The 25,837-nt window shown below is 45.1% G+C and overlaps 1 protein-coding gene across 2 annotated transcripts in view; it reads right to left on the reverse strand.

Moving 5' to 3' along the window:
• Nucleotides 1–25,837, reverse strand: part of SEPTIN9 (septin 9) — a 211,633-nt gene that overhangs the window by 139,630 nt on the left and 46,166 nt on the right. Inside the window, exon 1 of one of the 2 annotated variants that reach the window (XM_080993828.1) lies at nucleotides 21,163–21,823. The exons of the other annotated variant lie outside the window; for it this stretch is intronic. Within the exon in view, the coding sequence (XP_080849954.1) occupies nucleotides 21,163–21,184 (22 nt within the window). The 5' untranslated portion in view covers nucleotides 21,185–21,823. Of the gene's footprint in view, nucleotides 1–21,162; nucleotides 21,824–25,837 lie in introns of those variants that run through there. 2 annotated transcript variants of the gene reach the window in all.

Here is a 25,837-nt window from a genome sequence, read left to right on the forward strand (position 1 = left end):
TCTCACACATGGAGCATTCAGATCTGGTTTTTCTATGTGGGCAATTGGCACAGAAGGCTCCACACATACACACACTTATAATGTTGTGCTTTTCATAGCTTATACTACGGCTTCCCATCCACATCAGAGGGTGGCCCTGCGTGGCATGCTTCCATGCTGTGTGTGCTCTCCCATTCTCCACTACCTTTTCCCAATTTTGGGAGGGCCTTGCACTTGCTGCCCCGCCCCCCGCAGGCCAGAAGTTCTCCATCCCTCATTTACAGTTAATCACGATCTAGATTCTCAGAAATAAATGAATGTGGAATTGATGCTGCTCACTCATACAAGCTTTCAGCACCATCCACTCGACACTGTTCGACATTTTAAATAGTTATGTGCCAGGTCCCTCACACCACTTGTTATAAAGTGCACTGCTTGTAATAAAAATGACACTGACAACGTTTTTCTCCTTTCACCCCTGCAACTAATCTTCCTACAATTTCAAATGCATAAATACACAGGCAGATGAATATATACACCTACAGGGGGAGGAATGGACAGTCGCCATGCCACTTTCATGCCATTTTGCATGATGTTTCCACCAGGAGCAGAGGCTCGTGCAGGTTAAGGGAAGAAGGACGGCTCTGCTCTCTGAAACACCACCAATGGCAGAGGAGACTAGCTAAGGGATGGGAGACTGACATTCCTCAAGCAGCAGTAGATGCCCTTGTTAAATGGCAGATGTTTAGAGCACAGCAGACCCCCTTTGAAGAAAGTGACCTGCTTTCCAGTACATGCAGATTACATATTACTCCATTAGCATTGCTTAACACAAACAAATAAAACAAACAGAAATCATGTGGTTGCTGGAAGCACCCAACAATGGCCCAGAATGAAACCCACAAGTTTTGTTAGCATCTCTGATCCTAAACAGAGAACTGCTTCCCATCCCTTCCCAGGCTTCCCTGGCTGAAAACAAAGATTTTTGCTTAGAGAAGCATCATGCATCGGCTTTATTGTTTCATAATTTACAAGCAAATGTTTTTGTAGTAATTGCTGCTTTGTAGGGACAGACCCCTATGATGAGTCAGTGAAATGCACAGATATCAGGCCTGACAGCTGTTGGAATGGGTTGCCCCACAGTGCGGCCCAGTAGCTGTTGCAAAAACTTGATGACTTCAAATTTGTTCAGGGCCCCCACTAACGTTTCCTTATCTGGAGCATTATAGTTTCCTTAATTGGAAAACTTTTGCTGTTGTTGAGAATGTGTATATGTGTGCAGCTGGATGGAAGTACCTAGGCATCACAGTGGGCAGCTAAACCAGAACCGTGGGAGGCAGGAAAGCTAGTCCTTCCCGAATTCAGAAGCTTCTCCCATCCCACAGTATTATTTTAGTACTCCCCCTCAAGAGTTACACATGCTGCTTCCAAATATTTGCCCTCAGCCTCCTTCCTTCCCTGTATGTCCTCCCCCCCCCCTACTTTTGCTGCCTTTGTAGACCTGTGGGCAGGGCCTGTCTTGATTTTCCATCAATTATACCCAATTTTGATCTTGAAAATGCTATGACTGTAACTAGCGCTGCCATTACCCTGGCCAAAGGGAGTGCAGCTCAGGCAAATTCTGTATCCTCTTCTCTGGGTATGTGGTGGATGGGCTGGGGGCAGCAGGGAGGCAACACAGTGAAAAGTCAGTGTTGTATTGTGTGCTGACAGTGGGAGACAGATGTGTACCAATCACACATCTGTTCCACTTCAGCACAGCCATCTGGACACGTGTTAGCTGCAGATTCCTCCTTAGACACAGGGAGAAGCTTAAAATCAGGCTGTGTGTCTTGCTACAGGCTCCTTGTGTCAGCAATTCTTCCCCTGCCTTTTCTCTCCTGCTGGAATCCCTCCTTGTAATCCGCACTAATTCTCTGCCTCTTTTCCATATCTACGGGCCTCTAATCCTCTCTGCTCTTCTCCAGTGATGTGTAAACAAAGCCACTGCTGGGAGGTTAAGGGAGCATTTAAAGAGACTCCGAGGCTCAGAAGAGCAAACATTGAGCCCCCGGAAAAGGCAGGCTCAAGCCTCAGTGCACAGAGGCTGGAAAGAAGGAAGGAAGGAGCTTGGCCTCTTCCTTGTGAATTTGATCAGCTGGCACGTTTGAAGGGTGCTCATTCTGTTTCCCAGAGAAGGGCACCTTATTGTTCTTGCTCCTGGCAGCTGATTATTTACTGCATAACTGCTGGCACCCCTCACCCCACCCCCAGCGCTTTCCAAGGAGCACACTAGCTTGCTGCACCCCAGAGCTCTCTTTGGGGACAATGCCTGGAATGATGCAGCCATCAAACCATTTCTCCTGCCAGAAATTATGTGCACACCAAAGCCCATCAGCAGTCAAATTTCCCCAAGGCTTCCCGTATGCAACATGGGCTGGAGGTTTCATTGAAAAGCAAAGACTGCCACCTAGTGGCATTGTGGAGTCTCAGTAGAACAAAGCAAGATTTTTTTATTTATTTTTAAATTTGTTTTGAGAATTAACAGCATTCATCCACAAACATCTTAGGAGCAACCACCATGCATATGCATCTAATTCCACTCCCTGCCCCACATCAGTCATTCAAATGCACAGTGCAGCATCAACCCCCAGAGGTCCATTGCTCATCTACACAGCAGAAAGGAGCAATTTGTGAGAACGGTATAGACCCTGGTGCATGACTAGTACACACAGTGAGGAGGACTTAGGAAGAGGCAGGTGAGTCTTAAGAGGAAGGCATTCTCCTCCCCTGTCTGAGGCAGGATGTCCCTGAGTACCAGCCGCTGGGAATTTCAGGTGGGCAGAATGATGTTGCACTCATAATAATAATTTATTATTTATACCCCGCCCATCTGGCTGAGTTTCCCCAGCCACTCTGGGCAGCTCCCAGTCGAGTGTGAAAAACAATACAGCATTAAATATTAAAAACTTCCCTAAACAGGGCTGCCTTCAGATGTCTTTTAAAAATAGGATAGTTGCTTATTTCCTTGACAACTGATGGAAGGGCATTCCACAAGGCCATATCTTGATTGGCCACTGTGAGAACAGGATACTGGACTAGATGGGAACAGTGGCCTGATCCAGAAGGCTGTCCTTATGCGGAACCTTATTGCTGAACCAGAAGTGTGTAAGGTGACCGTACACACAGAGCAAGTGATGCCTTTTCATGGACCAACTTTTTCACATATTTTATGGGGGGGGGGGGTTTCATTTCACTTGATTCCTTCTGTAGGACCAACATTCCTAAATCCTGTTCTGTTAAAGAACATGTGTGATTATAGGTCTCAGTGCCTCTTCAGCAGTGAACACTGATGGAGCAGAATTGAAAACGTAGGCCAAATTGCAGGAATAATCCCTCCAAATGAGAGATCTAGCTGAGGGTACTAATTTGTGCTCAAAAAAGATGTAGATTATACTTTTTTAAAAAGAAAGAAAGAAATAAACTTGCTGTTTGGTTGCTTTTCTTTTTTAAAAGAATTTAAGCTTCTAGATCTCAGGCTTCTGCAGGGAAAGCTTTTAAATGCGCCGACAGTGTCTGATGAAGGACCAAGTGGCACAGAGATTCTAGGGGATCAGAAGGAGGCCTGCACTGATGGCTCCAAGGAAGTATTTCAGCCACCCAGTAATGAGCAACATCATCAAGTCCCATAGTGCTAAAGGAGCATCTTGGGTACCGTGGTGGCAGCTGAACACAGAGGAACAAGCATATGTGTAGAATAACAAGGAAAATGCGAGAACAGGGACTAAGGCACTCAAAGCCACTGCAAGGAGAAAGCACACATGACAGCAGATGGCTCTGGGACAATGGGGAAGCAGGCCAGCCCCTGCACAATTTATTCAAGTACCACTGATGTGTGGCTTGAAGCAAACTGAATGCACTGAAGCAACACATCATCATCATCATCATAATTGCCTTTGGGGGGGACGACGGCATAAACAAACTTACAGCACAGTCGTAGGCATGTTTACTTGGAAATAAGCCTCACAGTGTTCAGTAGGGCCAGCTCCCAGGTTAAGTGTGTATATGCAGCGTTTTACAGCATACATAGCACATCAAGTGTTCAAAAGGCTTTACATTCCTTTAATATTAAAAAGATACCATATTTTAATCAGTGATCCCTCCCCCTTTTAAAGGAAAAAAGTGCCAGTATTCATCATGAAGTTGTTACAGTAAGTGCCACACTTATAATTTTTTGGGGGAAAGGGTGATGTAATTGTGTGCCCTTGAGTACCCCAAGAAAATAGAACTGATTTTAATCTTTTTTATTATGGGTCCTATCAGTGCAAGCCCTGTGCAACGACTTCTGCTTGTGCAATGGGGCTTTCCCTGCTCTCCTCCCACTGTGTGCCCTCTGGAATTAGCTCAGGGGAGTCAGAAGAACCATTGGAACAGTGGGGGGGAGTAGGCGTTGTTCCATCTGGCAAATTGGAAGGGGTGCCTTAGCACTATGCTGAATTCTGCCATATATGTTTGTAAATCACCTCGACAAACATGTAAAAGGTAATCCATAAAGTAATAAAATGAACAACAACAACAAGTAAGCCTGCATTGTTAACTCCATGTCAGATATGAAACACTGGGGCTCACAGAACAGTTACAGTATTCCCTAATCTATCTATTCCCAGAAAAAGAAAAAGAAACTTTTAAAAGAATCCCTGAGATACTTTTAACTCCTCTTGCTAGTGAGAGAGTAGCAGTTGAAAAGAATGTATATTGGCTGCAGAATGGTATTTCACTGTCCTTCCTAAAGCGGTTTCTGCTCTGATGAATAAAGTTGTCAACTCATCACCTCTTCATTAAAAGCACAAGTGTTAATAATCAATGGAAACAGCCATCATTGTGATTGTCATCAGAAAACTGAGGAGAGGCGTGAGGAAGGTTAAAGCAGCCAGCTTTGCTAGAAGAAGGCAAAGCAGGCAGCAAAAATAGCCACAACCACCCTAGCCTTAGAAGCCAATTCAAAAATTGTATTTTGGTGTTGTCTTCTCCTGACTCAGCAGCAATCTCTGTACTCTTTGATCAGGGTTCCTTTCCTACTCTCCTGTTGCTTTGGACAAAGATTTATTGCTCTGAGACTGAGTCCAGAATGAAGGGTCCACTTAATCCAAGGAAGACCCATTCATTATCAAAATAGAATCAATCACCTAATGATCTGTGGTAGGGACTGCTAATCTCCCTTGAGCCTCAGATGCTTTCTCCATTTCTTTTGGTTTATACCATAAAGCTTGTGGCCCTCCAGATATTGTTGGACTTCCGTCCACATCAGCCCCAGCAAACATGGACAGTGGTCTGGGATGCTGGTAGCCGTGATCCAACAACATCTGAAGGACCTCAAGTTTCCCATCCCTGATCTATTATATAAACCCCCAAAATGGAAAAAAGTATCTGAGGGTCCAGGGGAGCCCTCAGCAACAATTTAGAAACTCAGAACACAAAGACTGTAGATGTGTCACCAGACCCAAAAGCCTGAACAGTAATCACTGACTCATAAATTTCCCCTGTGGGGAAAAGGGGACAAATCCATCCCTGTTTTCTATCAAATTTAGGACATGGGGAAGCCTCAGTAAGAACATCACATTATATGGCTTGTGGGAATTGTTTTCAGCCAAGCAGGGGAAGCATTTTAAGATCAAGAGATACAGGATGTATACATTGAAACAGCTGTTGCTGCAAAGTCTTTCCACCCGCTTCATGATGATGAGGCAAACCTGCCCCCCCCCCCCGGAGTTTGCAATCTAATTGACAGATGGACTGGCCAGTGATTCCAGAGCTGGCTGACTGGTCCATCTTGGCACTCTCAATGCTTCCGGTAGGCTGCTTAACTAAAAAAACAACAACAACAACAAAACTGCATATAATTGTAGTTAAACATTTTCCACCCCTCCCTTTAAAAGAAAAGAAAGCAAAACCACTATTAAGCCAGCTGCAAACTATCGGCACCCTGCTCTGCAGCTTCTGCACAGCTGACAATTAGAAATAGTTTTCTCTGAGCTTGACATATGGGAAGGGAACTGAAGCATTCTGTAAGAATTTGGAGAGTGGCACCACTCCCAGAGTGGCTCCATCACACACACAAAAATGTGTGTTTGTATATAGCTCCATAAAGAATATACTATCTGAGAATCGGGGCAGGGGACCTCAAGGAGGCAGAGATAGTGTGTGCTCCTTATAAGTGAAGACAAAGCCTGGTCTGTTGGATGTATCTGAAACACACTGTGCTTTGTCCATGGACCAGTAGAGGCCCAGGGATTTTAAGGATTTTGCCAAAGGTGCAGGAGTCAACACACTGGAAAAGGCAAAAGTGGACTCTGTGACCCTTGCATTATTCATAATATGGAGAAACATGAAGCACTGGAGCTTTCCCAATGAAGAAAACAACTAGAGGATGCACTCCCAGGCAAGCATCTAGGGGCCTGTTCAAACATTACTTGGTCCTCTGGATTCTCCCTGGGGTGAGAATAACAGTACACAGCCCAACTATGGAATTCACTACAATAAGGTATGGTGATGGCCACCAACTCAGATGGCTTTCAAAGCCATCCATAGAGGATCAAGCTATCCATCGCTACTGGTCATGATGGCTCTATGTCACCTCTGAATCTGAGTTGCTGGGGAACAGCAGCAATGGGAGAGACCTGTTGCTCGCATTTGCTGCTTTTGGGTTTCCCATAGGCATCTGGTTGGCCACTGTGGGAAACAGGAGGTTGGACCAGACTGGCTTTTCATCCCCTCCTTCTGGGCTTATCAGAAGTAGACTGAGGTCATGCATGCATCCTAGGGTGGCCAGGGGTCCTATTTTACAGTGGGTTATCACATTATTATTATTATTATTATTATTATTATTATTTTCTGGGGCTACTCAAGGGTACACTTTACTGGCCCCTACCCCCCCCCCCCCAAATGTTAACAGTGTGGCACTTACTATAATAACTTCATGGTGAGTACTGGCACCTTTTTTTCTGGGGAAAAAAGCACTGGGAGTGTATGTGTGGAGTGGAGGAGGTCCTCTCCCCAACTAATAACCAAACAGATCCATAGGGCAGAGGATGCAAGTCACACATTTTGATTTGGAGCCAGTTCACAGACTTTCACCATGGCAGGAATGCTGGGAATCAGGCTCAGATCAGGTCTTGAAAAGCACACAAGCTTCTTAGCCATGCCATGGCTGGCTTAACCCTCTCCCCCGCACTATTCAACACCACACACACACAACACACTCCTGGAATAACACCTCTCTCTCTCTCTTGCTCCAGTACATCCTGCCGGCTCCAAAGGGCCCCACAGCATGAAAGCAGTGAATCATTTAGTGCATGTGCCACGTATATGAGCTGGGAAGAGAGAGAAGCTCCTTTTGCCTCTTCCCAGCCCCCCAGGAAGTGTTAAGAGTTCCACATAATATGCCGCACCCCTCCGCGAGCACACGCTCCTCCCCACCTCCAGGAGCTGGCACTGGCTCTTAACAGCACACAATAGGCTTTCTGGCCTGTTAAAGGGTGATTTCCGCAGCACGCTCCCCTCCTCCGGGCTGATTCAGTCCTGGAAAGAAAAGCATCTGAAACTAATAAAAGCCCATGGATGCCTTTCCTGCGAGTGGGAGCATTACTCACTGCCACTGAGCACTAGAAAGCAAGGCAACAGGCAGCCAAGCAGTCGGGTGGTGAGGACAGGGCTGGGGGGAGATGAGGCAGCTGCTCCTAGAGAATTGGCTCAGGGGGTGGGGGCCCAAGGCAGCAGAGAAAAGGAAGCAGGCAGCCTTTGGGTGGGAGAGTCAAAGCCCCCTCCAGCAAACAAGAGGATGTTAGGGGCCCAAGGTGTGGAGAAGCAAAGGCCAAGAAAACCTGGAGGTTGACTTAAAAATCATGAGGTTTTATAAATAGTAACAACACTCACTTTTGTGGAAACAACCCTTCTCCTGCCTTGCCTTCAACTTGGCTAGTATGACAGCAAAAGAGCAGGGAGGGGAAATAGGACAGTTTAAAATGCCTTCTCTAGGGGTGGGTAACCTGGGGTCCCATGGGTCAGATCCAGCCCATGGGACTCTCCCCAGGTTATGCCTCATCCCCAAGCCACACCTCTTCCAGCAGCCCTGCTCTCTGCTTTTGCTGGGCTAGGATGTCTCTTTGGACCACGAGAAGACTTCTCACTTGCCTGGATGCAGGATGGAGAGATGTATGTTGCATCTCTGTGTGTAGGAACTGTTGGCTTTTGCATGGCTGGAATGTAGCCTCCTACTGTACAAGGGTAAGAGTCATTTAGCCATTGATCCACCCACTTTTTGCCTCTGGCAACACCCACTATGGACACACAGTCTCTGGAAGGTTTATTTTAAGGTTACCAGACGTCCCCATTTCCTGGGGACAGTCCCCAGATTTACAAATCAGTCCCCATACAAAATCCATTAAAGTTGAAAAGTGTCCCTGGATTTATTGAAAAAAATCTGGTAACCTTAGTTTATTTCATAGAACCATAGAGTTAGATGGGATTCCAAGGGTCATCTAGTCCAATCTGCTACAATGCAGGAATATTTTGCCCACCGTGGGGCTTGAATCCACAACTCATGCTCTACCAACTGAGCTATCTCTTCAGCCCATGGGAAAACACATCCCTTGGACTGAAATAGGGTCACCACCCTAGACCTACACAAATAGGCACCAAACAGTCAGCACTCAGTTCAATCTGACCCCATTTTCTATTTTCCAAAGGAGTTTGGGTTATTTTAAGGGGGCTCCCTCCTTCACCTGGTCTGTTGCCCTCTTATTATTATATAGCCTATCCCCTGGGGTTTAGCCCTTGATACTTCAAGCATCAAGCCCTGTACCTGAATGTAAGCTAATGACCTGTTTTAGTCCATAGCACATGATGGAACTGCCTTGGTGAAGCTAATCAGGTCTGGGTCTGGCCTGGGTGTCTGAGTATTCCATGCAGGCTGCCTTGAGCTCCTGGCAGGAAAGGTGAGAGATAAATGCAACCAACTAATTTACTAATTCACAAAGGTTATTACATCTGTTCTCATGGTAAACCTATATGCTAAATCACTTGGCAGGATTCCAGGGTGGCCATTCAATGTCCCACCCCTAAACAGCATTTCTGGGGACTTAAATTGCAAGTGGCACCCCAGAATTAAATGGAGAGTCCCCTAGAACCTTAGAAAACAGCAGGAAGGGCTGTGTTGCTTTGAGAGAACCCACACGGGGACGTGTCAAAGGTGTGTTAGCAAACCTGCATAGCTGTAGATGATGGAGAGCTGCTTGCGATACTTTCAGTGGATACCATATAACAGGGCTCTTAAACAGAAAACCTGGTTTTCATTTTTCTTTTTCTTTTTTTCACAGAGACTTGTCTCACATCAGAAGTCAGGCCAGTGATTTCCCGTTTTCTCTGCCCTTCCCCCAGATGCCTCTGAGGCAGAACAATAATTGCAAACATATTTATGGCTGGAATGGTAACTGAGAGCGCTGCCTGGATCCACTCTCCTCCCCATCTAATCATGTTTCACTTAGTTAACATGATATGGGCTTTTTCGAGCCTGCTGCCAACATTGCAGATGTACTGCAGTTGGAGAGGGAAAGGGTGGGGGGAGCACTGCTTGAGACACTGGAAATGCCTCACTGCTCCCTCCTTCTGCCTCCCCTCTCTCTCACATGCAGGATGCATGTAAAGGGCTTCAGTAGAAGCACAAGGAAATTCCAAGACTGGGAACTGCCTCAAACTCATTGTGGAAACACAAAGGAAAAATGACAAGCTGCTAGGACATACACACAGGAATAATTGTCAGCATCCAGCTGTCATTCTTAAAATCTTGCATGCTCAAGGAGACTGAAGAGACGAGGCTTCCTGTTCAAAACAGGCGAGTTGCTCTCAGAGTTGGGAGGTTGAGATTTCATGCCCTTTGGCACAATTGGTCCTGTATGCATGTGTGCATAAATTTACAGGTATGGAAATTTACATAATCTGGGTAGGCTATTCAGGTTGCAGAATCCAGTATTTCTGGGAGCAGAATTTGTGTCAGGCTGTTGTTACAGAGTTTCTATTTCCTTTACATGCACATAGCTCCATAGGACAATAGAGGTCTGTGTTCCTCTCACATGTTTATAAAGCTGTCAGTTGGAGCTTCCTGCAGATCATGTTTAGCTACTGCCCACGTTTAGCTACATTACAGATCACCTTTTATTCCTCAGCTCAATTCAAACATTTGTTTCCTTCCATCAGGACATGGGAGGAATTCAGCGTAGTGCTAAGGAGATAGCTCCATCAGCACACGCATTTCTGCTTGGCTGATGGAACAATCTGCCCTCTCCTCCCTCTGCAGGATGTTATGAGGGTTCTCTCAACTCCTCCAGAGCCAGTTTGGGGTGTGTGTACAAGGGATGCCCGGGGGGAAAAGATGAGGGAATGCCCCACTGCACTAGCAGAAGTTCTGGTAGGTTTACTTTGCTGAATCCTGCCCATGGATTCTAATGTATAGTCTTGGGAAACATTGCTCAGACTCAGCAAAGATCCACATACAGTAGTCTGGTATCTGTCATGTGACACACATTAACCAATCAAAGTGGGGGGAGCCAGAGTGCCTCATGCCGTTATCTGGTATTAAATATACAAAGACTGAAAAAGGAATGACCATTTTAAAATCAGGTCTGTGGTTCAGGCCTGACATTTAGTATGAAATCCAGTGGGACGTGAGCTCTGGCAAACCTTATAATGTCAGGGCTGGGAACTTACTGCAGCCTGGACTCATCATTATCTTCCTACTCCCCTTTCAAAACACACACACACACACACACACACACACACACACACACACGATGCCATGTGGGGAAGGTTCCCCTTCAGTAGCAATTTGTGCAGGTGAATGGAAGATCTGCATGCGGAAACTTGTTTGCACATGAACATATTTGTTTCTGCACAATATCAGGAACATGCTTATTTGAAGGGAATGGGAAGAGAGGAGAAGCTTACAACTACCAGAAGATAATTATTTGATACATTAATGAGTGGCTTAAAGGATAAAGATGTGACAAGCTACTTCTCCCATGTGGACGTGGTAGTGCTTGACACTGCAGCCCTCCATTACAATCTTAGAGTCATCCTGACCACACCAACAGCTCTCCTGAAATGTATCAATGCCTTAAGCAGCAACTACAATATCTGCCCAATCCCTACTGTTTTTGCTTCAGCTCAGGTGCGGAGGAACCCTCACCATGTGGAAGCAAATTATCAGATTTCAGGTTCCGTTCTCCATGCTGACTAGGAAATAATCCTTCCACAAAAGTAAATGTGTACTGGAAGGGCACTTCCAGATGAGCTGCTTTATTGAACACCCACCCTGATTTGTTTACAGGGAAATTAGATGACATTGGCTATTTGTTGAGCATTCATCCTGATTTGTTTGCAGGGAGGTTAGATGATGTTATGTCAAAGCAAGCGCCATCCCACACTTTCTAGGGCATTTCCCCATCACTCTTCTTATTGCAAAAAAGTCAGATCTTTAGGGGAAGTGAGTTTGTTGCATAAGACTCTCCCGATCAGTTATGATTGTGTAACCTGAATTTGCCAGAATGTGATTGAATCCCATCTGAAAACAGTGGCAATCTTCAAGCATCCCAAAAAGTCATTGTTAAAGAATCCATTTTCTAACCAAAATCTTGCTTTAGAACTGAAGTTCCCTCACTCTTTCATCACTGTTACTCACAAGCATTCGAGGTTTTCCACAATCAAGTGCTGTATAAATTTTATGAAATAAAATTAATTAAATAAATAAAGCCTATTGCTCCAGCAGTTTAATTTTTTATGTGACTCCTTTTGTCTTCAGCAAAGCTCTTAAAAAGCTATCAATACTCATATTTTACACTGGGTTTTGTAATATTTTATCAGCCTGTCTTTAGCACTCTCTTCCTTCCCTACAGAGAGGCAAAAGGCTAAAACAAGAAAATCCTTAATAAAAATTTTTTTTTTAATAAAAAAAACAAAAAAAAAGAGAGGCAAAAGGCTTGGTGGCAGGCAGAAAAGACTTCAAAGATTTGAGGAACCTGGACCAAGTATCTTCTCAACCCTATATTTTCTTACATGAACATCTTCAATGTATATACAGAGATGGGTTTAATGTTACATGTGACCTGAGCCACCAATGGACTTCAATTCCCAGGCCTCAGGCATGCTTGGCCAATGGTGAGAGATGATGGGAGTGGTAGTCAAGCAACATGTGGGGGGTCATGATGTCTATGAAAAGGATATTTGAGACTACAGTCCTATATCCATGTAACCTGGAAGTAGCCTGAGAGATCCGTTGGACTTACATTTGTGTAGACATCTATTGGATCAGATTGTAAATTATCTTCGTCATTAAATTCAACAAGATAGATGGACCAACACGTTGTGTGCATGTTTCCCCACTTATGACAACATTTATGCAATTGTCTTTGGTGCTGATCACTCTGAATTATGAATACAGTGGTACCTCGGGTTAAGTACTTAATTTGTTCTGGAGGTCTGTTCTTAACCTGAAACTGTTCTTAACCTGAAGCACCACTTTAGCTAATGGGGCCTCCCACTGCCACTGCACCGCCGGAGCACGATTTCTGTTCTCATTCTGAAGCAAAGTTCTTAACCTGAGGTACTATTTCTGGGTTAGCGGAGTCTGTAACTTGAAGCGTATGTAACCTGAAGCGTATGTAACCCGAGGTACCACTGTAACATTATTTGGCAAAAGCTCTCAGAAATGTGAGAGGTTATGTGAAGCGATCCTAGAGGTGTTCTAAACACACAGGACCATTTCATTGGATCTTTGCTGATGTCACCAACCTTAATGCCCTCACCGTTTGATAGCAAGGACTAGCTGGATTATTGTACTGATAAAGATATTTCCTAAAACAGATAAGACCTTTATTAGGCAATGGGTTGGTTCTTGTGTTTAAACTCCATGCTATGTTTTCAAGGTGAAAAGGGTCTGAAACAAAGTTGAAGCATCTGAGACAGTTTCAGATGGAAAATTTTAGAGGGAAAGAACTGGATAAAGTCCAAGGTTGTTGTTGTTTTTCCTTTAGTGAAGCCTTTTTTGGAAACTGAAACAAAAAAAAATGCTTGTCGATTCAAGGCAGTTTGTTATATTTAAGGATTAACATTTACAGGGAACTTTCAAATTTCCACTATTTCGAGATGGGTTTGCAAAGCACATTGCAGTTTTTGATCCCATTTGATTTCACAACAGTCCTGTGGGGTAAGTTGTCAGCAATCCCATTTTACAGATGGGAAATTGAGGCAGAGAGGCAATGACTCACCTCAGGTTGTACAACATCTAAATCTCCAAGATCCAAATGAAACTCCCTGTTTTTTTGTACCTATGTAGAACAATTTGCTCTTAAAGTTTTGACACAAACGTAAGCAAACGTTTCCATTCCGACAGCTAAAAACAACCACCCTCCAAAAAGCACACAAAGTTAGGGTTGCACACAACCCTTTTATTTTGACAAAATACAAATGGTTATGATCAGAGTGAGCACTCAGTGCCCAGTGAAATGGTCACTTGATTGCTTTCCATGCACCCAGATTAGGTCACCAATGTACCCTTTGAGCCAACCACAGTCTAACTGCAGGGTGATGCAATATGCCAGGATTCACTCACCAAGAGCAGCAGCCCACATCCTGCCACACTTTGAAAGGGTCACATGAATCAGCCCACAACCCACCACAAATCAATTGTTTTTACACAACTGCAAATTCACAAATGCCAACTAGAATGACAGCTATCCATGGAACAGACCAGTGAACAAAACAGCAACAAAAACCCTAAAGCAAAGTGACTGTGCAAAGTGGAGAGGAGAAACGTGTCTGACCTTTCTGCACACACACACACACACACACACACACACACACACACACACACGTACATTCAGGTAGAAAGTCTGCACAGATCTATACAGTTACCAAAGTTTATTTGTCAGCCCCTGTGGCTAATCACACAGTATATAAAAAAAATCTACAGAGTCCCAATTAATAATCATTTACATAAATAATAAGACACAATATGTATAATTTTGTAATCCTCACAGCAACCTGTAAGGTAGATGAGAATCATTATATATGTTCAAGGGATCTCTCCCTACTTGTGACTCCCAGCATACTGCGTCTGATATTGGAGGCAGAACACATTTATTATGGCTAGTAGCCATTGACAGCCTTACGCTCTGTGAATCTGCCTATTACTCTTTAAAAGCCATCCATGTTGGAGGCCAGCGATACATCTAGTGGGAAAGAATGCCATAGTTTAACTATGTGCTCCATGAAGAAGCACTTCCATTTCTGTCCTGAATCTTCTGACATTCCACTAGTATTATGGTGCAGCGAGGGGGAAACAACTCTCTATCCACCTTCCCTACATCATGCATAAATCTTACACACTTCTATCATTGCCACCCCTTACTAGTCTTCTTTTCCTAAACTGAAAATCCCCAAATGTTGCAACCTTTCCTCAAAGGGGAGTTGCTCCAAGCCAGTGATCATTTTGGTTGCCCTTTCCTGAACCTTTCCCAGCTCTATAGGATGCCTTCTGAGGTGCGGTGACCAGCACACAGTGTACCACTAGTTGCACCATAGATTTGTATAATGGAGCTGAAGCTGAGAGAGTGCGGTTTGCCTAAGGACCACATGAGGAAGGCAGAGGGAAGATTGAAACCAGTGGCCTTCCTGATTCACAGACTAATCTCCTAGCTATTATTGCACCAGCTCCCCCAACTCTGTGGAGCGAGTTTGGTGAGTCTCGGGGAAATAAGAAAATATCTTTTATGTTCTGTGATGCAACAACACTTTGGAATAGTGGTGAATCCTTTAAAATGAAGGCAATCTGGCAACTCTGAAGCAGACAAGACATGCTTACTTCATTGTGTGACTCAAGAGCAGTATCCACAGTTGCTTTGAAGTGGTTCAGACCAAAGGAGGCAGTGTTTAAGAATGAGAGAGTGGAGAACATATTACAGAAGCTCTGGAGAGGCAAATACACAGTACACAATCTGCCCTCATTTGTTCTCTTAAATGCTAAGCATGATGTCGCTGAGGGAGGCTGAGCATACAAAATCCTCTTGCCTTGGCTTTGCTCTTTTCAAGCTCTCACTCACAAAGGCCATTAACCAGCAGGAACAGCAAATGGTGCTGCAAAGGATCTGAAAAGCAAAACAAGCTGTGTGTGCACAGGTATATTACTGGTAACAAAACTGATTCTCAAGCCTGAAAACGATTATCCAGAGGCATCACAGAGGGCAGTATGCTATTTGTAGGGCTGCCCTATCCAAGCCCAGTTTAAAGATAAAGAACCCTGAGAGAGAGCTGCAGGGAACTTGATGCTGCCCTGCAGGGAACTTAAGGGGCACTTGAACAGGCACACACAGCAGCTAAGCACAGTCTTCTCCATTACGGTGAAATGTTTGTGTTTCTATTTAGTCATTCTTCCTATATTTACATAAATTAGTAAATTAGCACATTTTATGCAAATATGTGTCATCTTTCGATCCTTTTTTTTATTGTGCCTTTCTTTCTCTCTCCACTCCCCTTCCTTCTTTTTGAGGTTTGTAAATAGCCATCCTAGGCAATGCCTGAATGATCATAGTTACATTGCAATTTTTTCCTTTTAATCCAGGAACCAGCAATGGAGCCATTGGTCACAGTTCCTGCTTTGCATGCAAGAAGCTATAGATTCAATCCCTGGCTCCTACAGCTACGCCTGGGAAAGACTCCTGTCTCAAACCCTAGAGAGCTGCTGCCTGTCAATTGGGTCAATACGGAGAATGCTGGATCAATGGTCTAACTCTATATAAGGTGGTTCCCTTAATACAGTGGTTCTCAAACCTTTTTCTCTGGGCCACACTTTCAGAATAACAATTTGCCCATCCCACACTATTATTATTTTTTATGGATGAGCAATACATTGTGGGGGGGGGGGACTCCTAGCGGTGCTTGATTTATAACATAGAATACAATTGCTTTATAATATTATCATGGGGCATCCAGAAAGTATAAAACAATGCAGCTCCATAAGAACACAAATCATTCCCAAAATATAATTATAAACGAGCCTCTTGTGTATATACCTTAAGTATGCATGCAAACTGAATGAGAGGTGTGAGCATGCTGTATCACTTAAATGTTCTTGCTCTGATTTTGCAAATGAAAAACAAACATTTTGATACTGTACTATGAGTGCTACACTGAACTGTTTCAATGTTAACTTTGATTGTCCTTGAATCTTTCCACCACACTTGCCACACCCTTTGAGATCCACTGCCTCAATACCTCTATTCATCGGGATAAGGCTACTAGCCTAGGCTCTCCCTGGCTCAGGCTGTACTCAGCTCCCTTCCAATTTCTGCTCATGTGACCTGTGCAAGTCTTGTAGTTGGCCTTAAAGTAACAGTACCCTATACTATGCCTGGCGTGCTCTGGTCCATGGGGTCACGAAGAGTCGGACACGACTAAACGACTAAACAACAACAACAACAACCCTATACTAAAGTTACTTTGAAAAAGCATTAAGTTTGTGGTCTTATTGCTCCATGGGTTCATGGCTAAGCACCATATAGAGAGCAGGAGCAAAAATAAAAATAAAAATTATCTATTGGTATGTAAGCCTGCAGGTAGGGAGTGTCATATTTTGATTTCATGTAAGCCACTTTGGGAGCCTTTTTGGCTAAAGAGTGGGGTACAAATGCTCACTATAGATGATAGATAGATAGATGGATGATAGATAGATAGATCCATGTAGATGCCCATCTCCTTGTCCTAATGCTGGCCAATGCCTTGTATGCAACTGGCTTTTGCTGCAGGCCTGTGCCAATTTGAAACACATGGCATTGGATGCAGCTGTGAGCCATTTCTTAGGTGGACTTCATGTGGACAGGGCTGGTCTTCTCCTTGTTTTCATGAATAGTTCCATGATGCAGGCCTAGCATGCACCACATAGTTTGCAGGGTAGAAGTCACACACTGCTCTCAATAGAAAGCAGTTCTAATTCAAGCCAATATTGCACAAAGTGGCCATGTAGTGGACCCTTACATTGTCAGTATCAAAAACATGAGATTCTGCATAGTTCCGAGTGTACTAAAACATAAAAAGAGGCTGAAAAAAGGAATAATTGGATTTTGCGGGCAAGACCTACATTGTACATTGATTCATAGGTCAGATCTGCACAGCTTGTGAACCACCAAGCAAAAGACAGCCCAGCCCACCAGCTGAATCTTGTGGCTTGTAAAGTGCTTTACAACTTCTTTGTTTCTGCTATCCTGGGCAAGTAACAAAATCAGGTGGTCTATTGACTCCTTGGTAGGCTAGTCCACACACTGCACTCTGTAAGAGGCATGTTTTATGTGTGGGTGTGTGGCACTTGAGACTCACTCCTATAGGCCTCCATGTGAAGAATTTACATGCTGAAGCTACGCATGAACTGCTCAAAGCAAACCAGAACTAAAACCTACATGCAGCCAGTGGATGCAGTACAAATGAATGCTGCTGATATCCAATCCTTCCATCTGATCAAAGTCATCCAGTTTGTGCTGTTAATTACAAATGAAAACCCATCAAAACTAGATATTATGTGACTATGGTTTGTGGGAGGGACTACTATGTTGCTCTCCTCCTCCTCCTCCTCCTCCTCCTCCTCCTCCTCCTCTCTCTCTCTCTCTCTCTCTCTATCTCTCCCTCTCTCCCACACTCTCTCTCATGTTCCGTTTCTGCTCCCGCTGGTTCAGAGCACTTAGACAGACAGGGTTATATAACCTTATTTATACTTTGCACAATTGTGCATTTTTGCAAATTGGCTCAGTGGGACCATAAAACGTTGTTGCTGATGGCGAGGAACAGAGGAAATGCAAGGGGCACTCATTTGAAAGCAGGTGTCATTGCCACGCATGAATGTACAGAACTCCTCAGAGATTCGCAAGAGGGAGAGAGGACCCAAGAAAATGATAGCATCTGCCCTCTGTTGCCTCAAAGATTACCTAATGTTTATTTATTTAGGAATTCTTATGCCACCACCACACAAATTCATATAAAATTTCAGTGTAACTTATATATAGAAGCAGTTTCATGGATAACACTGATGTGTACAGAAGCATTACAGGGCAGCCCTGAGTATGAGAAAAGTGAAGCGACTTTCCATGCAGTGTTGACATTGCTGCTGCTGACTCCTGACCCTGCCGGCACAGTGGATGCGACTGTGTAACTCAAATTCTGTTGCTGGACCACAACAGGGCCCCAGGATAGACCAGAGCCGAGTTCAGTTTTTGTTCGACACTGCTGTGCTCCACCCTCACTTGGTGGTTTTCTCTAGGACGTGTGGTTTTGCTTCCAGTGTGGATGCCCAACAACTAAAGCCAGGAACGCCCAAGATAGCCATACAGCTTCCCAGCTCCTACTTCAGTCATGCCAGCTGAATAAATTCAGGAACAGACATGGACTTGGGGGGCTAGAAGGTGGCAGTATGTTCTTTGCTTGGCTATCAGACACTTTTTTTTTTTTTTTAAAGGAAGTCGTTTGACACAAGGCTACAGCTTTCTCGTCTGCAAGAAGTAGTAGAAGAACACCAGACACACCCAGCTTTTCCCAAAAGCAATGAGGACAGCCTGAGCTAGCCAATGTGGCTGAATTCAAGGCCATGCAGTCATTTCTGGCACACAGATGTTCTTTCTGGGAAGGAAGGGTCAAAGCAACACGAATGCTGAGGCAAATGGAAATCAGGCTAAGACAGAACACTCTTCCTGACTATGGGCAGTGGGTGTTTCTTCATGAGATAACTTCTGCTCTGAAGATTCAGGGACAAATTTACATAATCAAAATGGCGTGTGCACACGCACGCACACACAGAGGCATACACAGTGTTTTAGAGATGAGGTGGCTAATATATGGCCCTTCAGATATCATTGAACGCCAACTCACATCAGCTCCAGCCACCCTAGCAATGGTCAGGAATGATGGGAGTTCTAGTCCATCAATACACAGAGCTTCCTCACCCCTGCTTCAGACTGTTCAAAGCACTTGACAGAATTACCTCAGTAATTCTTACCACAACTCTGTCAGTGCTGGCTCTAGGCCCAGGGTTGTTGTTTTTTGCTTGGGTGTGGGGAGGGCCCTCAGAGGATCCCCACTTCCTCAACACTATCAATCCTTTAATGCGGAAGAGGGTATTTCAGCTTTGCATGACAATGTCCTCCTGCTAAGGAAGCCTGTTCAACACAACTATTAAAGGTGCAGGAGCACACACACACACGTCCTTTTTTGTACCTGACAACCAAGGGAGAAAGTCAGGCAAATAAGCAGGCAGTGGCCACACATGCGGGTGAGCAGGGTGACAAGTGACTCAGAGCCAGGGAGTTCAGTCAGCATTGGGCTTTGGCATGTGACCCGTGATGTCCAAGCCATGAATTTGGTTAGACTGGCCAATATTATTCTCCCTATACTGCAATAGAAGGGAGCCACATGGTACCCGTTCATGACAGAGATGAGATTTCAGCGAGAAACATCCTGGTTTATGGTCCAATCCCTTATCTATACTATACCACACAGTGGCATGCCTTTGCCTCCTCCTCCTCCTCTGCTGCAGAAACATTTCTGAACCTCAACAAATCTGTGTCATGGTGCTTTAAAAAAATAACAATCTCTAAATTTATGTTAACTGCAAAACCACCACAACGAATAACTACAAAGAGGAATTATGGCTTTCAACCACCTGCTAACAGTTGAGAATGGATAATGATGTGACCAAGCAGCTTCAGGCTTCAGTAACAAGGTATGGCCCAAAGTGGTAGACCTACATTTTTGGGGCCCCTGTAGTTTGAACTGGGGTCTGGGACGAGGTCTGGGAAACCACTGTTGTCTTCTTCAGTTGGATTGTTCCACAACAGATCACCATACCTTTACTGACCCTCAAACTTCAAGACTGTTGAAATACATACAAGAAAAAAAATAATAATCATGCAATTCAAATTGGGTTTACTAGATCCAAAAAAAAATATTAAGCAATATGGACTAAAGTCGCTTCTGGGGCCCCTCTGGAATTAGGGGCCCTGCAGCTTAAGCTTCATTAGTTTCACAGTAAATCCACCCAGGCAATCGCTTTACATATTAAGGATGCTACATTGTTCCCTCTAGCTCAATATGGCCTGCAGTGACTGGCGGGGCTCTCCAGGGATTTTGACGGGGATTCTTTCCCAGCCCTACCTGGAAATGTCAGGGTTTGAACCCAGGGTTCTTCTGGATGCAATGCCAATGCTCTACCACTGACCATGACCCTTCCTGCTATGCTAAGTGTCTTGAGGAACTGCACATAGTTTGGGATTGAGGCAGAAAACACTTCTTTGATTAAATCAGCAGTACAAAGACGTCTTAAACTTTAAACCCCATTTTCCAGCATGGTGTGCTCTTGCCCAAAATTAAATTGCCTGTAAAATGAGGCAGTGCAGGGAGAAATATCTGCAGCAACCGTACTGAATTAACCTTCATTTTCCAGGGTTATGCTACCTACACAGGGAATACGCACGCACCCGGGACACCCTATCCTAGCAACGAGAAACCCCCTTGCCCAGCAACTAAATCTCTCCAGGCAGCAATACAAACATTTCCAGAGGATAAAGAGCGGGTGGAAGCTCCTGCCTTTTCACACAAGTTTTGGCACGAAAGGCAGCGCTAAACCACAACACACAGGCAAACAAACTGAGCGGCCAACATCCAGAATATAAAGGCATCCTCCAGCCAAGAGCTGGGATAGCCCCCGCCCCAGTCCTCCAAGCTTCCCCACCACCACCAGCCGCCCAAATTCACACTTAACAGGCTCTGCATTCATTCTCTTCCCTTGAAAATTCACCCAAAAACTGGAAAAGAAGGGGAGTGGGGATGGAGTAGGGGTAAGAATCAAATGAAATCCAGATCCAGAAAACCATTTTGACCCTTGCTACTTCTCTAGCAACAACATCTATGTGCAGACCATAAAAATGGTGAGGGGAAGGCAGAGTTAAATAAATGCAACTTATAGAATGCTGGAGTGAAATAAGAGAGGTTGGCTGATCTGCTTCCAATGAAGCTGAAGAGCCCACAAGGGGCAATAGCTGAAAGTGGGGGTGAAAGACAGAAATACACACACACACACACACACACACACACACCCTATCAAATGACTCCAGCACTCACCTGTAATCCGGTCCCTCTCCATCCTGACCAGATGTATTCAGCATCCGCCTGTCCCAAATTGTACTTTTTAACCACTCTCCCTGTTGCTTTTCCCCAGCTTTCCTTCTCCTCCTCCTCCTCCTCTTCTTCTTCAAAAAATGTTTTTAGTCAAATTTCTTCAATCGGCTGCAATCACGAATGCACCCAGATTACCACATTTCCATGTGCTGATCATATGTTTGTGCTCCAAACTGAAGTAGCTTTGTCTCGTTGAAATAAAGAGAGAGAGAGGAATAAAGAAGGTGCCAAAGGCATGACCCAGGAAAAAAGAGAGAAATTCAATGTGATTTCTCTCTCCCCCCCAACTCGAAAAAAATATATTCTGCCACGTGCAGGGCTAAACTGAGAAACTCAGTTCACCCGCAAGACAGTCTTAAAGGCACAGTGTGTACATTTCCAGGACAAGGCTGCCGCTCTCTTGACTTGTCATTTAATATTAGCTGGGAGATGCTCTGCAACTTGGCTCCTTGGAACAAAGCAAGCAACTCTCCGCCAGCTGCTAAAAAGTCTCTCCTGATTTCTCCATGCTTAATTCTGCTGCCGTTTCTCCTCCTCCCCTACTTTTTTGGCTTAAAAAGCACTTCGTAGCTCCAGAAGCCAGCTGATTCCTCCATCCAGCCTGGTCTGAGGTTTTGTGATTGTTTTTTTTGGGGGGGGGGTCAAATTATACACAAACTATTCCGCTGATGAAGGCTGACTTCACTCCTCAGTAGAAAGAGAGAGAGAGAGAGAATGACAGGCTGTTAGCTAGGAAGGATTACGGCACATGTTTGATGTCTCCAGTGAAGAGGCTTCCTACTCAGTCTTGGCAAGGAGCTGCCGTGTTGCCTTGGCATGAGGAACTGGACCTTCCCTTGTCACATTTGCCAACAGAGGGATGGGGCTCCTACAGCTGGCCTGTAACTGAGAGGCTGCAAAATCTCTCTTGCCAGTGATGGGGTGGGGTGGTGGTGGTGGTGGAAGAGCCTAGAGGGAAAAGGCTGGATCTCCAGCAGCCCCTGTCAAAAACTCAAGGTGATGAAGTCTGTGCTGGCAGAGCAACCAACCAGGGTGGAAATTAAATGGAATGGTCACAGTGAGCTCACCAACAAGGTGGGGTATCACAGCTGGTCTTATTAAATTGTTGCTATGACTTGGGAGGGTGCTGGCATGGGCATCCCCCCCTTGCAATGCCTACCAGAGAATGGACTTGGACTTATTTGCAGCTGTCAGGGTGGGTCTGCAGTGGGTTATTTACAGCAACAGGATGTGCTCATTTAGCATCTCTTCCCATCAAGGCAGCCCACCCATGCCTTGAGCTCAGCCATCATTCCTCCCTGGTCTACCCAACAAGAGGGGACCATAGCACAGTTTTTGCAGTTTTTCCTGGCCGCAAAACCCAAGGTGTGGTTGGATTGCTGGTGGGTGGGTGGAAATGCCTTTTGGGTGCATGGCTGGACTGCATCAAGCTGGCAGAACTTGTGACTTACCAAGCCAAATGCAGATCACCCGGAGCTTGAGAAAATTCCTGGTTCTACTGCCAGGAGGTTGTTGAGCTGCTGGCAGGCTGCCATACATGGCTAAGTGGGGCTGCATTTGACTTGCTAGGTCCCAAGTTGTGCAGGCCTGGGCTAGATTGTCCCTTTCAGCTCCAGGGTTTGGTCAACCAACATCTCTCCAGCTAGTTTTTTAAAAAACAAATAGGTTGATTGCAATATGTCAATGGTCATGCATGTGGAGTTTCAGGAAGCAGCCATTAGAAAGCAACCAGATTCCTGCCAGTCCTATTCATAGGGCTGCCTCCACACAAATTCTGCACAGATAGCCAATGCTAACAAATGGGCCTGCACTGGAAACACTCTAGAAAGCACTCCTGTGGAAACAAATGTTGCCAGGCCCACAAACTGCTGAGCCTGAAAATGTTCTTCAGATCTCCCAGTCCAGTTTCCAGTAAAGAGAGGCAAGAGCCTCCAAAGCCATTACTTGAAACAGATTAGTCCAAAGGTGGGGAACCTGTGACCATCCAGTGGTTGCTGGTCTACGGCTCTCATCACTCCTGTCCACTGACCATGCTGGCTGGATCAGTTGAGAGTAGGAGTTCAAAAACATCCAGCAGGCTGCCGGTGCCCCATCCCTGTTTCCATGCCATTCATCCAATAAAATCTACCACTTTGACTATTACAGTGCTTAATATACCAGTGCAGTAAACCTGACACAAATCCTGAGTGGATTCCCTAAAACGATTGAATAGCACCTTGTACACCTCTTTCTGGAAACACCAGCAGCCATGCTGGCACCAAACATATTGCCCTGCTTTCCTTTGGACCACATCAGTGAGGCTGAGAGGGCGGTCCTGTCATCTGGACAGTCCAAGGACTCCATACACAGTCCAGGCTTGCACCATGGAAGGTCACTTTGGTTCTTCTAATGCTGCTGTTTGACTTCACCCCTGGAGGTGCATTCCATTGTCTCTCGAGACAGACAGATGCCGACAGGAGAAAGACCTGTTTTATATATGCAGTGGGGTGTGGGACTCGGAGGAAATTTTATGCACCCATAGACTGCATGCAGAACATGTGTGATGAAGAATGTATGTGTGTTCAGTTCATGTACTGCCTGCCTGCCACACATGCTTCCAGGATAGGTGTGTAAGCCAGAGACTCATTTTGCACTTCTCACCCACATGTAGTTCAACCATAAACTGGGAGCCTTATGAACTCATCCTTTGTCTTATTGTCAGCATAACATTTGCAAGTACAACTGCAAGGTTTGGGGCACTGGTGTATTATCCTCACATTACACATGAATTCATGGCTGAACTGAGATTTATTTATTTCTATTTATTTAGGAACATAAGGTAAGCCTGCTGAATCAGACCAATAGCCCATTTACTTAAGAATCCTGTCCACCCAGGAGTCAACCAGATTCCTGTGAGAAGCCTGCAAGCCGGACATGAGTGCAACAGCACCCTGCAATTCCCAACAACTGCTGTTTGGAGGCATGCTGCCTCTGACAGTGGAGGCAGAACATTGCCGCCATCTAGTCCTCTTCTAAAGTCATCCATTTAAACCCATCACTGCCTCCTGCATCTCACATTTATTCCTTCATGGAACCCAAAGTAGCAGGTGCAGGTGATTCCCAGGTGGTCTCCTGTCTAGGCACTGACCAAACCCAGACTTGTGTAGCCTCAAGTGCCTTAAGACCACACCCTGGGACTAGAGATTCCCCATTCACTGATCTTCTTAGATCAAGCGGACTTCTGCAACACTTGGGACATACCTCGCAACAAAGGATGCTTGAGAAGCATGCCTTAGGGTGACATTAAAACTGTCCTTCCAAGTGCTTGTCTATCTGCACAGCTGCCACGGCTTCCTCCAGAGCCCTCCCATGTTTGAGAATATCCTTCCCAGGGCCTGGACTCCAAATTTAGATGTGCTGTTCCAGCCTGCTTGACCCATGCTGACTAAGTGGAATAATTTTGCATTATGGAGAATGAGTATGGCTTGACTACATCCCCCAAATGACATCTCTCTCTCTCTCTCTCTCTCTCTCTCTCTCTCTCTCTCTTATAAGCACATGACATTGCTGGTCTGCATTTATCTGGTGATTCATTTCCATCCCCAGATTATTAGGACAGATGAATCATCCTCCCATGAAGCTGGAGAAGCAGCTAAGAATTCTGCCTTTTGGGCTGCAGCCTCCATAGACAGGCAGGCACTGAACTTATATGTGCTCTCCCCACATGTCTGCTAAATATGGCATTCTGGTTACTGGGGGTGGGTGAGCAGGACAGGAAGTGGCATGTGGGATCAGACAAATGCATTCCAACCAATGTGGTCCCTTCGGAGGAAAAAAGTAGGAAACACAGCAGCAGGCACTCAGTCACTCCTTCTAAACCTTGAGTAATTATAGGATCCCTTCAAATACTCTGACACAGGAAGGCTTGTTTAATGTCTTTCATATCTGACGGTGCAACTCTGGATGCCCCTTTCTGCCTACAATCTCTTATACAGTCATCTTGCAGGATTAGACAGCTAAGCAAGAAGCTATGTCTTTCCATACATGGTAAGAAACTCTGCATTTTTCTGTATAATATAGAAGACAAGGCTACATGGCCTGCTCAGGCTCCAATGTGTGTTATATAGCAGTAGTGTGATATAGTGGTGTGCTATGCAGCTGATTACAGGGAGAACAGAAACTCCTTGTTATCACTCCCCAGGCCATTTCTGAGAATGATTCAAAGAGCTGCTTATGACCTACAAAGCCTATACAGCTTGGGTCCAGGCTATTGGATGGACTACATCTCCCTATATGAGCCTGCCCAGGCTTTGGGACCTTCCGGGAACACTTTTCTCTTGGTCCTGCCACCTTCACAGGGATGTTTGGTGAGGCCATGAGAGAGGGTCTTCTTGGTGGCTGCTCCTGGATTGTGGAACTCCCTCCCACAGGAGGCTAAGCTGGTACCCTCTCTGTTTTCCTTTTACTGGCAAGCAAAGACTTTTCTGTCCTGACAGACTTTTGAGGCGGGGTCTTCTGAGGCTGCATGTTATGCTTTTAGATGTGTCCAGTACTGCCTTTAATGGAGTTACTTTTTAATATGTATAGTGTGTGTTAGTTGTATCTGTCTAAGGGCTTATTCACACTTGCATTTCCTCTA

The sequence above is a fragment of the Podarcis pityusensis genome, assembly GCF_964106645.2.
Source record: "Podarcis pityusensis genome assembly, chromosome: 2".
NCBI classification, from domain to species: Eukaryota; Metazoa; Chordata; class Lepidosauria; order Squamata; family Lacertidae; genus Podarcis; species Podarcis pityusensis.